We start from the raw sequence: 13,987 nt of genomic DNA on the forward strand, positions 1-13,987 counted from the left end.
TGCAATGTTATACCTCTTTATCATGCTAGACACACAAAAGAAAGTTACTCAGAAAAACAGAACATAGTAATACAAACTTGAAGAGGAACTCAGCTACATCAAATCGAGCTTGCCTAGCCTTGGGTGCTACTCCTGCAGGCACCAAAGAGCATCCTTCTCCATGTGGAGAAAGGGCCCTGAGAGCAAGACAGGGTGCTATCCGTGTATGAGACACTCAGAGTGCTGAGGCAGTTCCTTCCCATCCCACATTCCCAGCTGCAGCCATGCTGCAGACACATCTCAGGGGAAGCCCTTGCCTTGCAAACAGGTGGCAGACATCGAGTTTCTTACCCAGTGCATCCTGGAGGTACTTCTGCCCTACCAGCTTGAGGTACTCCTCAATAGCTTTGGTAGCGAGTGTGTTCTCCCTGAAGATCAAGACATCATGTTCTGCACAACGATCTACCTCAGCCATCACCAAATCTGTCAAGAAGTCCTGAGGAAAAAGGGTCAAATGGCAAAGGTGATTTTAACCAGCTCAGTCCTGCCAGGCTAACTGCAGAAGCCAAGAAGGAAGGATATTTCAGGATAATAAATAATTTCTCAGCCTGAGACAAGGGGTGCAGCTGCTACATGAAGTAAGGGTCAAGGAAAAAGCCAGGGGTCCTCTTGGGTTTATTATACTTATAGAATGATATAGATCACAAATTATAAAGGGTGAAACAAAAGTCTCTAAAAAAAAAACCTTTACAGGCAAACTTGTGTTTCTGTTTAGCTCCAGAACAGAATCTCTCAGCAGTTTGTTTATCAGAGGCTTTGTCTGCTGAAAGAAACTGTGCTATTAAATTTATCTTATCTTTAGAAAGAATATTCCATACAAACATGAATTTAAAAATCCAAATTGGAAGTGACGCCGCTTGATGACATTTATTTATTACAGCTTGATGATATTTAAATAAGAAGAATGGCACAATAAATTAAATTCACAAACCTAAAGTGCTTTAGGATTTGGGAAAAAAGAAGTTAACATACAACTTGCTGGTTATCTACATAGCTTAACTTGAACCTTATTCAATTGTCCAGGCAGGAACTGTCAGCAAGCCTTGATACAGAGAATAATCTTTTGATATAGGGCTTAATTCTACAGTAATACTTATTTCCTGAAGTGGTAACTTTATGTGAGTCAATGACATTTAGTACTCTTGGTTTTCAGTCCATTATTGCTGTTTCTTTTCAACAAAATCTGAGAGAATTCCTTTCACCTGGCGCAAACTGGGAACATCCAGCTGCATCCCCATCAGCAGAAGAACGAGCTGGAAATACCCTCTTAGGAGCATTACGGCAGCCTGAGGCACCTGGTGCCTCCCATAAACAGAGGTTCAAAACTTCACACACCAGGAATGTAGTTAAAACACTAATTTATCAACTTGTTGCAGCTGGCACTGCAGCAATTCAGAACCTCTTTTCCAGCAGGGTTTCAACAGAATCTTAGTTAGCAGCTTCTCTCATCAGATAACTTAAGGAATGTGGTCCTGTCACACACACTGTCACAGAGCACCAGCCATCCCAAGATGTTTTCAAGGGGCATGTGAATATGCCAGCAGAAAAGGACTTTTTCTGGAATAATTAGATGAGGCTGTCCCTTGGATGCTGTTTACAGCCATCCCTCCACATGTCTATCCTTCTGACTTGTGCTTTACTTGCTCTAGCTGGTTTCACTGGCAGAAGCTGCCTCCAGCGTGGCACTACTCACACAGCCCCTGGCAGGCAGCAGCCAGAGATCAATGTGTGCTAATGCTTCCCACGACCTGCAGGACATTCTCCCACAATCCATTTGAAGAAATCAGTGTGTACCCAGAAGTCCTAACAGCATCCTTGGGGCAGGTGGGATCACCATTATCTTGGTATAGATCCCCCAAATGGCTCTTCAAATGCTGACCAAAGTGATGCTGGCATTGATCAGCTGACTCAGTGCTGACTCAGCACTGGTACCTGCTGCTCATTCTATCACAGGTTTATTTTTAGAAGCAACTCTCCAGTTTACCAACTTCTTGTTCCCTCATCTCTTAACCTACGTCCTGATTTTAGAAACGCAAGGGAAGGTTCCTGAACACTCAAATGTAAGTGCTAGTTTTCAGAATAACATGAAGTTACAGAGTCCTCCTGCTTACACATTGTACACAACATCTGCTGCTGCTGCTGCTGCTTAGTCTCATGGGCCCCTCAGTTTCCACCAGAATCCCTTATCAGTAGCCAGAGTCACTTCAACAGGAGCCATCTGTGCTTACCTTGGCTCTCCCAGTGCTCTGAAGAATGTGCACCAAGGCAGAAGCCATCTCTTCCTTGTTCTTGACACTGATCACAGGTTCCAGCACGGAGCACAGCAGGGCGTAGTTGCTGGTAACATACTCCCCAAATTCTTTGTACTGCTCCATGGGCAAGATGGTGATGGTCTGGTAACGGGATTTGATCCGAATGGAAGGCCCCCCCGATTTGCCTTTGTTGGCTGTAGGGGTGCTGACTGGGTACCACTTCTCCACAAACTGGCGACCGGTCACACTGGCTGTGGGAATGTTGACCAGGCCTACGTAATTGTTCTTGTCCTTTTTCTTTTTCTTCTCTACGTCCTTGTAGATGTGAACTGTGATGCTCTGAATGTGTGGGAGACTGTAGAACTCAAAGTGCTCCCCCCAGAAAATGTTATCTGCTTTTGCTTTGCTGGTGGTGCGGGCAAAGAGGGTGTCATCAAGGCACAGCTCACAGAAGTATTTCTTCTTGGGGGTCAGGTCCTTGGCCTCTATGATCCAGAGGCGAAGCACGTTTTCAGCTCGACGGCAATTGTCCTGTGCAGAAGAAAGATATCAGTTTTGATTCAAAACCCCTAAAAGCTGAGTATTTCATCTTCTAAAGCAGCAGCAAAGGGCTGCCTTTTCTGTCTGAGGTAAGGACAGAGTCAGAATTCAGAATCAGACTGTCTGATCCAGAGAGAATTGGAATCTCTAGAAAACTGGACATTTTCTAAAACAGAGGCAAAGGGCTGTCTTTTGTATGTCAAGAGTGTGGGGGACTAGAATATTTTTCTTCTTCAAAAGCTGTATTTGAAATGCTTTAGAAAACAAACACTCTGCACAAGAGCCTGTCCAAAGCTGCCAGACTGATGAGGAATCCCAGAGCACTGTTAGCATGTCCCTGGGAGGTAGGATGGCAGCTACGGAGTGACTTATCAGATATTTCCAGCTGATCTCTAACTCGATTCTCTATCTCACTCTGACTTCAATTTGTTTAATGTTGGGTTTTTTTCGGGTTCCCCCCACACTATCTCTGTCCCTAGATTAAAACATGACCCTTACAAAGCCGTGCCCCATCTCTCCCAGGTGCATGGCTTCAGAAATCCAGTCTGCATCCCAAGCTGGCACTGGGGCAGGGATCAGGAAGCAGGCCGGTGTGTATTTACTCATTAAAGGTTTGACCTACTGCCCTCCCTGGAATAGCACATGGCAGCTTTAGACACACGGATGAGCGGACGGCTCCCCAGACTAAATTAATTGAGGATGCATCTGTGGGAAACCCTGGTACATTGGACTAAAATCCAATCATACCACCTCCATTCCCCCACTAATCTTATTTTCGCAGTTTCTATTACCTTCATTGGCTGCGATAGTCTGCGTATGTTTTCCATCCACCAGTCCCTCTCTGCTGCAGAAGAACAACTGAAGCATTTACTGCCCTTGGAGTAGGTTACCTGGAACAAATAAATGACAGGCTGAGCTCAGGCAAGCCTAGGAGACATGGAAGAGGCTGCAAAAAGCAAGGAGGAAGATAAAAAGTGCTTGACTAATACAGTAAATATGAAAAAGGGAGCTAAAACTACAGTGGCCTAGAAGGCAGAGAGCATAAAAGGCCCACAAAACACAGAGAGAAAAAGAAGTTTGAGGTTATATAAAACTGCAGAAACGAAACAATTTATATAAAATTAAGAGCGCCAGAGGCTCCTCCTAAAGACTTTTAAACAAAGCTTTAATCAGCCAGTCAATCTTGTTTTTTTAAACAGTTGTTAATTGATCTGTAGCTATTAAAGCTTGCCGATTTCCCTGTTAAGGCCCAGGGGCAGATGATTTGGTTACTAACAGACAGAACTGACAATGCATTAACATAAGGCAAAACACACTGGACATGATGACTTCAGTAAATTCGAAGTATTTCCAAGGGTCCATATAGACAGCAACAGCCTAAACAAACTGAGGGAGTTGTGCTCTGCTCCAGCCCTGACAGCTCTGTTTTCCCATACCAGGGAACCACCTTGGTTTCTTCTCCTCTTACGTGGCTTGACAAGCCTCATTTACTCTTTCCATTCATTTGTGCTCACAATTACAAAGCAGTTTGAGGTGACAGCCTCAGAACTAAGTTGTTGCCAGTGTTTCCTACCCAACTCCCCAAGCCTAAGCAAGCTGCAAAGTGCTTCCAACCAGAAGAATGAGGCTGAAGCAAACAGGAACAATTCCTGGATGCGTCCGGAGGGACCAGAGCCTGATATGCAGGTTTACTGCCAGAATTTTCCAGACTGTAAACACATCTTTGTTCCAGAAGTTTAAACACATCTGACTAATCCTGCTGAAGACAGAGTGACCTGTCCCTGCCATGACAGGTGATGTGGCCTCAGCTGCATCCAAACACACACAGCTCCACTGTTGGAGCTGTGATGGTAAGGACTGTGCTTACACACATGGTTTCTGCCTGCTTCTGGCAGCAGAGCTCAGAGCCACAGCCTGCAGCCTCTGCTGAAACAGCAAAGGGATCCTTGGATCCTGCTCTGTGGTGCAATGGACACGTCCACAGCCACTGAAGCTTCTCCTTTGGCAACTGGAGAGCACTGAGCTAATGGAAAGGGGCTCTGACTGGAAATCTCATTTCTTGGTTACAGTAAATTTTCTAAATTAAATTTTAGGTGAATTTGGAGAGGGTGAACACACAGCTAATGTACATACTATTGCATGTCCATTGTGCTGTACGTATCAACCATACATTTGCATGCACGCTACAAATGCTTAGATATTTATCAAACTGAAGAGATTTTTCAATTAGAAGACCCGGTAATTGAAAAAGATTTCTCTCTGTTCAGTGACTGATGCCATTAGCCTCAAGGACTTTAAAAGTCACATGGTGGCTCAACAGCCCCCAGCCAAACCTCAGCACAGCAGCAGCTGCTGCTCTGTTTTCCCAGTCCCCCAGTCCTGGAGCAGTGTTCCCCAAGGGTTCAGGGGGACTGGCAGTTGCCTGTTTGGAGCCTGTCCCTACCTCAAAGCAGAAGTCTCGTCCAAGGATACTGTTGTGAAGTGGTTTGACAAAGACTGCTTCTTCTGCTGCAAAGTCCAGAGTCTCTATGGTGCTGGGTTGGTTCAGTAAAGACTCATGGGAACGGGACTCCTTCAGCTTGGGCAGCTCACGTGGTCTGTAGGACAAGGAGGAAAAGAAATGTCTTTTTTACTCACAATTACCAAAATGAGCTGGCAAGATCCCAGAGAAAGCTGCAGCTTGTCTCGGTGCTTATTCAGAGCAAGTTCTACAATTAGTCTGCAAACCTTATGAAAATAACATTAGGCCAGTAACCCCAGACTCCCAAGGGACTATCCAGCCTAGGAAGTCCATTCCCACTGACCTAGAAATTACAGCTGCCAAGTTGTCAGTGAAAAGAACAACAGCAAAAAAAATCAGAACTTAACTGCTGAAATTAAAAAAAAAGCCTATAGGTAGCTTTGGATGTAATACTGAAAATACTTATCACTAGCTAGATTAGTAGACAGATGTTGTGTATTAGCAGCAAAGAGCACATGGATCCCTAAATCTGTAGCCAATGCAGAATAAGGATTACTCATTAGAGCAGATGACCCTTCACAATGTACCTGATTTTTAACATACAAAGCCCTTACACTAAAATCAAATACACAAATTCCTTCCTACTTCACGATTGCACAAATCAGTCATTTTGCATTTTCCTTTTCAGCTGCTTCTTCCAGCTTGAATTTCCATTTTTCTTGAGACATTCTTTCTCTTTTAACTTCTCAGTAACACATACTGCTTCTCCTTTCCAGCTGATTGTCCTGTAAACCCTGAGCTCCACCAGAGCTGAAATCTCCCAAATTCACAGCACCTTTTTATCAAGGCTGTTTTCTCTTTGTCCCCACCAGTTCTCGAACACTTCTCCAAGACATTTCTCTCCCTCCACTATGCCACAGCTTTTGGTAATAACCAGTGACATTATCAAATGGGTTTTAACCCTTCTGTACTCTCCCAATATGATTTAATGCAACATTTGTGCATAGTGGGGAGCTCTGCTGTCAAACAGCACTGCAAAATGTGCCCAATTTAAATGTGATGCGGCTTCACCTCTGCTCCTTCTGCCTCCAAACTGACACCTGCCCCAAAGGCTTCTGCAACAGTCATGTAACACATTAGGCACAACTCGCATTTCAAAGGTAAACATCACGTGCAGACACATCTTATTTTTCCTGTGGCAGGAATTCAGTCAAATCCTTCACAGCTGACCGACAAGGAGGAAAAGAACAGAGCCCCAGCTTAGCAGAGTCTAGATTTTGTTAAGATATTGAAGTGTTCAGTGATCCCTGAAGCCGAGTCCATGAATGTGGCTGCCCATCTAGCAAGTGTGACTGGGCACAAGGAATAAATGTGGAAGTAGAGAGGCATCAGCTCTCAACACATCACTCAGTGAAACACAGAGCTCCTGTGCTCACAATATTTCCTCTTTTACTCAACTCCCAGTATCAAACGGAAAATGTTTAAAAATGCTATTTATAGAGGAAAGAAAAACAGAGCTAACAGCTCTCTAACAGCTTCCCTAATTCTGAAAAATAATTAGAAAAATTATTATATCATTTTATATATAATTTAGATATAATTTAATATATAATTAGAAAAATTATTCTGAAAAATAATTAGTTTTTGTATACTTACCTCACATGTACAAAAAAAAGTTCCTCATATTCTTTATCCTTAGCAAAATCAAACTCCTCCTACCTGTGAGAAGTTCTATAGGGGAACTCAGAGGTAAGAAAACCCCAAACATTTGGAAAAGGCATCTTAACAAAGCTGCTTAACAAAACTTTGGGTACCACAAAGGATACAGGCAATGCAACAAGCAGAGTTCACCCGACTGCTCTTTTGTATGGAATGAAACACTGAAGGTATTGGAGCAGATTCACACACAGTAAGATTTATTAAACAGTAAGGGAGAACTGTGTTCCCATTTAATATACTGAATGACCTAAGTGCAGGCAGCAAAGCCCTTTGATGGGAGGAATATTCCAAAGACACTGATTTCAGATGCAAAGCAGCAGCCCTGGTAGGAGCATTGGCTGGGCTGTGCTTTGTTCTAACAGGTTCCAGCAGCAGCTGAACCAAGGCAAACCCAAACCTCAGCCATGGATAATTGAGCACTCGCTGCAGTTAAGGTAGGGCAAGTCTAAAATAAACACACCACAATACGCCACTTTAATGTCATCTCTGCAAAATCCTCTCTAATTTCTCCTCTCAAGAAACCACTGCTGAGGTCACTTGGCTTCTGTCCCTGCCTCAAACTCTGAGCAATTCCTGTCCTTACAAAGTACTGAAAGCCTGCAACCAGCTCCCAGTCACTGAAGGAAAGCATGGAGTGAGCACAAAGAGGGGGAACAGGAGGAAAAGAGAAATAATTACTAAAGAAAGTAGAAAAAAAAGAAAAAGCATTTTGCAAATTCCAGTTAAGCAGAGGCTGTACTTGGAGCAAGACAAAACAAGCAGATCTACACGAAACAACTGTACAGCCACTAAACAGAGCATCCCCAGATCACAGTGGCGTCACAGCCCTTCCCTCCAAACTTCCTGCCCTGTGCTACATCTCAGACAACAAATCCTGCCCGGAGAGGAAGAAAGGCACAAACAAATTCAAGAGGAGTTCCTCCTCAAGCCTCAGGTTACAGATTTCGGAGGAACACCGTGCCAGGCAGATAGGCTGGGGCCAGGAGTGCAGCCACAGCTACGGTGAGGAAAGCTCCCTCCTTGTCAGCTGTGCCCCCACTGTGCCAGGAGAGGCTCCTGCATGCTCCTGGGTTGCCAAGGCACAGCATCCCCTAAGGAGACCTTCTCAGACAGAGAAGCTCCTCCTTGTCCTTTCCTATGAGTTTGATGAGATCCAGACGTTAAAGGCAACATGAGAGAGCAAAGAATCTTCCAAGAAAAAGAAAAGAAAGCCTCCAAGAAGCCTCTGGGAACAGGGCAGGGGCAAAGGCAGGTACACACAGCAGAGGTACTCCAAGCCTGCACATCCCATCTCGCAAGTCACAGGTTTTAGAGCATCTCTTCTGTTCTATTGCTCTTCTAACTAGTGGGATGTGAGCATTTGGGTTTGTTGCAGAGCAGCTGGAGCTCTCTAGTTTTGTTGACTCAGGGTCCTGTGGAAGACAAATGTCAGGCTGTTCCAGCAATCCTTTGAAGATACCATATTTAAAACAGCTCAATAAACTGATTAAATGGCTTAGAATTGACACTTTATCTTCCACAAACATCAGAACATCCTAAAGCTGTTGGTTAGATGCAACCACATGCATTTACAAACACAAGTACATGCATTTGTGAGCACCACAGTATAAATTTCATCTACTGATAGATCTGCAAAGAAATCTTTGACTTGTGCCTGTATCAGCAGCATCCCAATCAATACAGGCAATAATTATACAGAAATAATACTTCTCTGCTGCTCTAAAGCCTCATCTAATATGCTGAATCTGTAACAAGGAAAGAAAATTGCTTGCTGGCTTCCTTTTGGCATAGATGTCACTAATTCATGTCCCAGTGTCCAGCAAAGGGGCTGGATTAATAGGGTCCTTCCTGTATTAGGTAGGAAGCTACTGGGAAAATGAGTATTGCTCAGACTCTGTCAGCAGAGAGGTAATCCCAGGGAAGCAGATTACTGTAAACAGGAAGATCACACATGCAAAAAGTGGGGGAAGGGTTGTTTGTACAAATCTGTTTCTGTTAAACAGCTCCATTAACAACACAAATCCTGTTTTAAATTACAACTAACCTCCCACGATCAACTTTTTATCCTGTTGCTTTTTCTATCTATGCTTGTTAACAACAGAGATTGCAAAGGAACTACATGGGAATTCAGTTACCAAAGCACCAAATAATTCTTACACATTCTCCACAATTTCTTTCCCATAGGAAAAACAGACAGAGGAGAAGCATGTCAGGGAAGATTTTAAACTTCTCACCTCTTTTCATGTGTTTTGGAGTACTGGTCTTCAGAGCTGCATCATTTCCTTGTAAATCAGAGCCCAGACAATGCCCTAAACCACTGACCTGGCAGCAGCATGCGATGGTCATGGAAAAAGAACTCTCCAACCACCCCATCTTGCTGGCCCAGCCCCAAGCTGACCCCTCTCCTTGCACACCATGATTCAGTAATTTTCCATGACAAGAAAATCTCAGTTGTAAGCCGGGAACTGGAAACCACTGGCTTTCAGTGGCTGCCCATGGCACAGCAGCTTATTAGCAAAGTTCTATTATATTCTACTGTCTATAAAGCATGTAGAATAAAGCGTTAAAATCCTAATTGCTCTGGTTATGAACCTCTCCTGCTGATTTTGACCTATTTAAAAGCCAACCTACAAGGCACAAAAGACATTCAATTACCAAGCTTACCCGAGAGAGCACTGTATTACTTGTAAAACAAGCCTGTGGACATCAATAATCCAAAAGATTAAAAAAAAAAAAAAAAAAGTTTTAAAATGAACTTTCCTTTACCAAACTGGCGTGAAAGGAAAGAACTCAGCCCAAGCACCAGCTACAGCCAAGTCCCAGTTGGCATCACATCAAGCTGTTCGTCTGCACACTTCAAATAATTCCAGCAATCCCAATGTGCTGGGAGACACTCCCTGAGAGCAGAGAGTTGAACTCAATACTTAGCCATTCTGCAAAGTCCCAGGAGAGAGCTTGGACTGTAATGCAGTGAACTCTCTGCTGTTATCCCAGCTCCCAGCCCTGTGCAATGGGACCCTACCGTCTCCAGCATCACCTGCAATTCACCCGTGCTCTGCCCGTGCTGCAGCACCACGTTTTTCCCTGTCCAAACGCTCTTTTTTTTTGCACCACGCCCCTCTTCATTTTCCAACTGCCAATTATCTGAACATCCTATTACTTGGTCAACAATTCTACAAGTCTAACCAGTTTTATTATATACATATATTTTTTTTTTTAAATCAGAAACTTAGGGTAACTTATTTATCTGCAAGCTACACTCAGGTGCAATTAAATGCTGTGTTTTTCTGAGTATATTGTTGTTGTCTTCCTTTGAGATTCTGGTCTTTTCTGGCAAGGTCCTTCCCAAAGCTTCATTGTTTGAATCCTGGATTTGCAAAGCCCTTCCCTGCCTGCCTGCTCTCCCTGCAGATCACAGCTTGTCTAACAGACACTTCTCAGGGTTCAGCCAAGCAGGCTGCTGAATTTCACAGCAGGAGAGTCCTCCTCTCTCCTCTGGTCTCTCCTATTAACGTTTCCAATTGGTTTGTTTTGATGGACCAGAAATGCTTAATTGATTCAGTTTCATTTCCCTGCTAAACTCAAGGTGAATATTACATGGAGGAGCCTGGGCTTTGCAAAGAAGCATCAGCCTTTAAGAAATTTGTATTTATAAAGGGGTCACGTGAGCTTGCAGGTGGAAGAGAGCAACCCAGCACTAAGGGGAAGGTTTGTGACAAACACTGGGGTCTTGTTCAGTTTTCAGTGAAAAAACAAACAACTGCTGAAAGAAATACGTTCACCAAATCAGGAGTGAGGCATCCCTCCGAGAAACAAACCACTCCACCCCTTTCCCCACACTCTTGTGTGTTGATAGCAATTGATATGATGAATGAATGCAAGCTGGGAGTGAGTCAAGCCTTAGTAACGCGTTGTGTAACACTGATTTCTATCCTGACAGCTAAATGAGGGTGATAATCCCCCACCCTTTTTTTTTTTAAAAACCGACATTAAATTAGAATGAACCTGAAAAACACAGCAGGTTTTGCTTCTATTATTTACGCGACCCGTGCTATTTTCTCACTGCAAAGAGGCAAGGAGGGAGCAGCAGGAACTTACCGAAAGTAGAAGAAGCTGTGGCTGGAGGAGTGATAGCGTTTGACCATGAAGCCCAGAGCCATGGCTACCTGCCTCCCTGTGCCCTGCCAGAGCCCATTCCGAGCCCTGCTATGCCTGGCTCATAATGCCATGAAATGACTTTTAGCAAAGCAGGACGATTCCCACGTGGCAGTAAATCCCAACAGGGCAAAGCCCTCCCAGCTGTCTGCAGAGCTTTGCTGCAGTCACTGAGACCATATGCAGCCAGTCCCAATCATCTTCACTCCCTCTCCGTAAACAAAACTGCTGGTCCTCTTGGAGACTGACCACAAACTGCAAATTTTAATTTCGTCTCTCCTTTTAAACTAAATTTTCCTTAAGTATTTTCTCATGCTTTTTTTAACATGTTTTATATATTATGGACACTGAGAAAACATTACAGATGAATGTGTGAGTTGAAAAGCTCAAAGGATGCAGGAGGAAACAGGCTGGAAAAGCTGTGAAAGATGCTACAGTGACATGGTGCCAGGTCGCCTCATGGTGAGAGCTGTTGGCAACCTGGTGAGATGCTGCTCTGACCACACATTGAAGAGCCTCATTCCCACCTGCCCTGGCTCACAAAGGAGCACAATCTAAGTCCTGCCACATCAGTGCCTTGTAAAGACAACATACGTGTATTCAAGTACAAAAAACCACAAGCAAACAGCCTGAGCCTGAGTAACAGGAGGGATGTGAATTACAGCCTGAGAGGTTATGGATTTATTTCTACAAAACACCTGGATACTGATCCGTGTTTCTAGAGGGGAACCAGAACTCTCTTCCATCCCTATCCACTAACCCAGACACACTGAAATAAAGTTAAAAGCCAGAATAGGTACACTGGCCAATTGCTTTCTGCTGAAACAGAAAATCCGATTACAAAAAAATCTGCAACTCATCTCCATCCCTGCTCCCTACAGCATTCCTGACTCCCTTCTGTTTTAAATCAACTCTGAACAGACAGCATCCATCCTCTGTCACCATCCAGCATGGCATGCAATGTTACAGTATCCCAAATCTTGATGTGCACCAGGATAATTAATCTTCCTTACTCCAGAATTTTAGAGGTATTTATCTATAAAATCTCCACTTTCTTGACAGGTCCCGAATACCCCAAAACCATGAAAAGGCAGTATGACAGCAGCTATTTCCTTCTAATCCATGCAGGGTTTTAATTTATAAAGCTTTATAATATTTTCTTTGAAGGCAGGGCCCTTGTGTTTGTCAGAACAAGAAAAGGGAGATGCTGTCAGTCAACCTGGCCGGGAAAACCTGTGTAACACCATGACATCACCTAGAATCACCTGCTTGAAACAGCAAAGGGCTGACTCACTAGGGCAGGACAGGAAAGTTCTTACTGCTACAGATCGAGAGGCTCATACAGAATGGAGGGTGAAGAGAAAGTGAGAGAGTGGCAATTCCTTCTTGTGAATTTAGAGTCAGCTCTATGTTCAATAATGCTACAATTAATTAATTAATTAATTACTAGGATTTTATGCTTTTGTGCTTTCAGGCCATCAGAGAAAATTCACATTGCATTTTGAGTCTAGTTGAATATTTGTGCCCACACTGGTAGGGAGTAGAAGGGGGCCTGCTTTTTAAAAGAAAGCAGCTTTGCTGTGTGTAATATCATGTCTTAAACCAAGGATTGTAGGAAATAATTATAGCTACGTTTATTAGCTTTCCCAGAACAACAGTGCTTCCCTGACACTACAAAAGCAAGTATCCAGCATGAGTACCAAGCTCAAGAAAGACAACTAGATTATTTATGGCAAAGAAATTTTTGCATTACAAAAATTCAGACAAAGCTGGTTTCAAACAATAGTAAAAATAACAGTACTTGGTTACCTGGTGGCATTATTTAAGATGCTTATTCTCACTCAGTTGCTTTTATAGCCACGTTGCAACACCCTGAAAATAGAGATTTATAGGAAAACTTGCCTCAAAGCAGCCTGGGTGGACTACAGGAGCAAGGCCATCTAGATGGTTAGCCACATCTGGTAAACAGCAGGCTTTTCTGTAACTCCTGATGTTAACAGACCTCCAACATCCACAGCCTTGCTATCTCTCTGATTTTATGGTCTGCCTTTCAGATGGAGAAGGCAGCACCATTGATTGAAGCAGCACAGCATGACAGATAGAACTCATGAATTCAGCTCAGCTAAAGGAGAAGGGAAAATGCACTGAACAATGTCAAAGCACAGAAGCCTGCCGTGGCCTCGAGTACAGGCCAACTTATTTTTCACTCTATCTACTTCTCCTGCTGGGCTACCGTGGAATGTAACACAGAATATGTTTAATAAAAACAATCAAGAGACGTTGCAAATAGTTAGGAAACTCTGTGTGCAAGAGCCTTTGCTTGCCTCATATACAATCCATTCCCAGCCTGGATCTCCAGCCAAAAGGTAAACATGCAATGACATACCAAATGGAGCACTAAGATGGTCAGAAATTACCGAGTTTTCCAGTTTTCTGAGAAACAGATCATGTGTTCCTTGTGGTAACACTGCTATAACCAAAACACCTACACTGCAAGGGTCCTCAGTGTGCCTGAATGGCACTGCACATCTCTGGGCTGTGCCAGCGCTGGTGGAACCGCCCTGCTCACACCAGCACAACTCCTCATCTCACCACAGCATTGGCCTGCAGGCAAGCACTGCATGCAGCAGGGCAAATTTCTCTCCAGCTGATCAATCCCATGGTTTTGTATCATGACACTGGAAGCCTGCAGCTAATTTGAAACAGATGCAGGAAAAGGTACTGGAGTCCCTGTGCTTAACCTGAGCTTTTTGGCAGCTGTGAAGAGCAGCAGTTTTCCATCCTGTATCAGCACACTAAAGTGCCAGAGGCAGCCCCACTA

General features: G+C 43.8%; 1 protein-coding gene across 11 annotated transcripts in view; it reads right to left on the bottom strand.

Annotated features, from left to right (window-relative positions):
- The window catches only part of RASAL2 (RAS protein activator like 2), a 162,958-nt gene that overhangs the window by 23,088 nt on the left and 125,883 nt on the right, over positions 1-13,987 (bottom strand). For all 11 annotated transcript variants that reach the window (XM_088170342.1, XM_088170340.1, XM_088170341.1 and 8 more), the window contains 4 exons: positions 5,275-5,428; positions 3,623-3,721; positions 2,268-2,822; positions 331-475 (listed from right to left, as the gene is read on the bottom strand). In XM_088170342.1, coding sequence (XP_088026468.1) covers positions 331-475; positions 2,268-2,822; positions 3,623-3,721; positions 5,275-5,428 — 953 coding nt within the window. The remainder of the gene's footprint in view (positions 1-330; positions 476-2,267; positions 2,823-3,622; positions 3,722-5,274; positions 5,429-13,987) is intronic.

The sequence above is a fragment of the Sturnus vulgaris genome, chromosome 9 (assembly GCF_052056855.1).
Source record: "Sturnus vulgaris isolate bStuVul1 chromosome 9, bStuVul1.hap1, whole genome shotgun sequence".
Lineage (NCBI taxonomy): Eukaryota > Metazoa > Chordata > Aves > Passeriformes > Sturnidae > Sturnus > Sturnus vulgaris.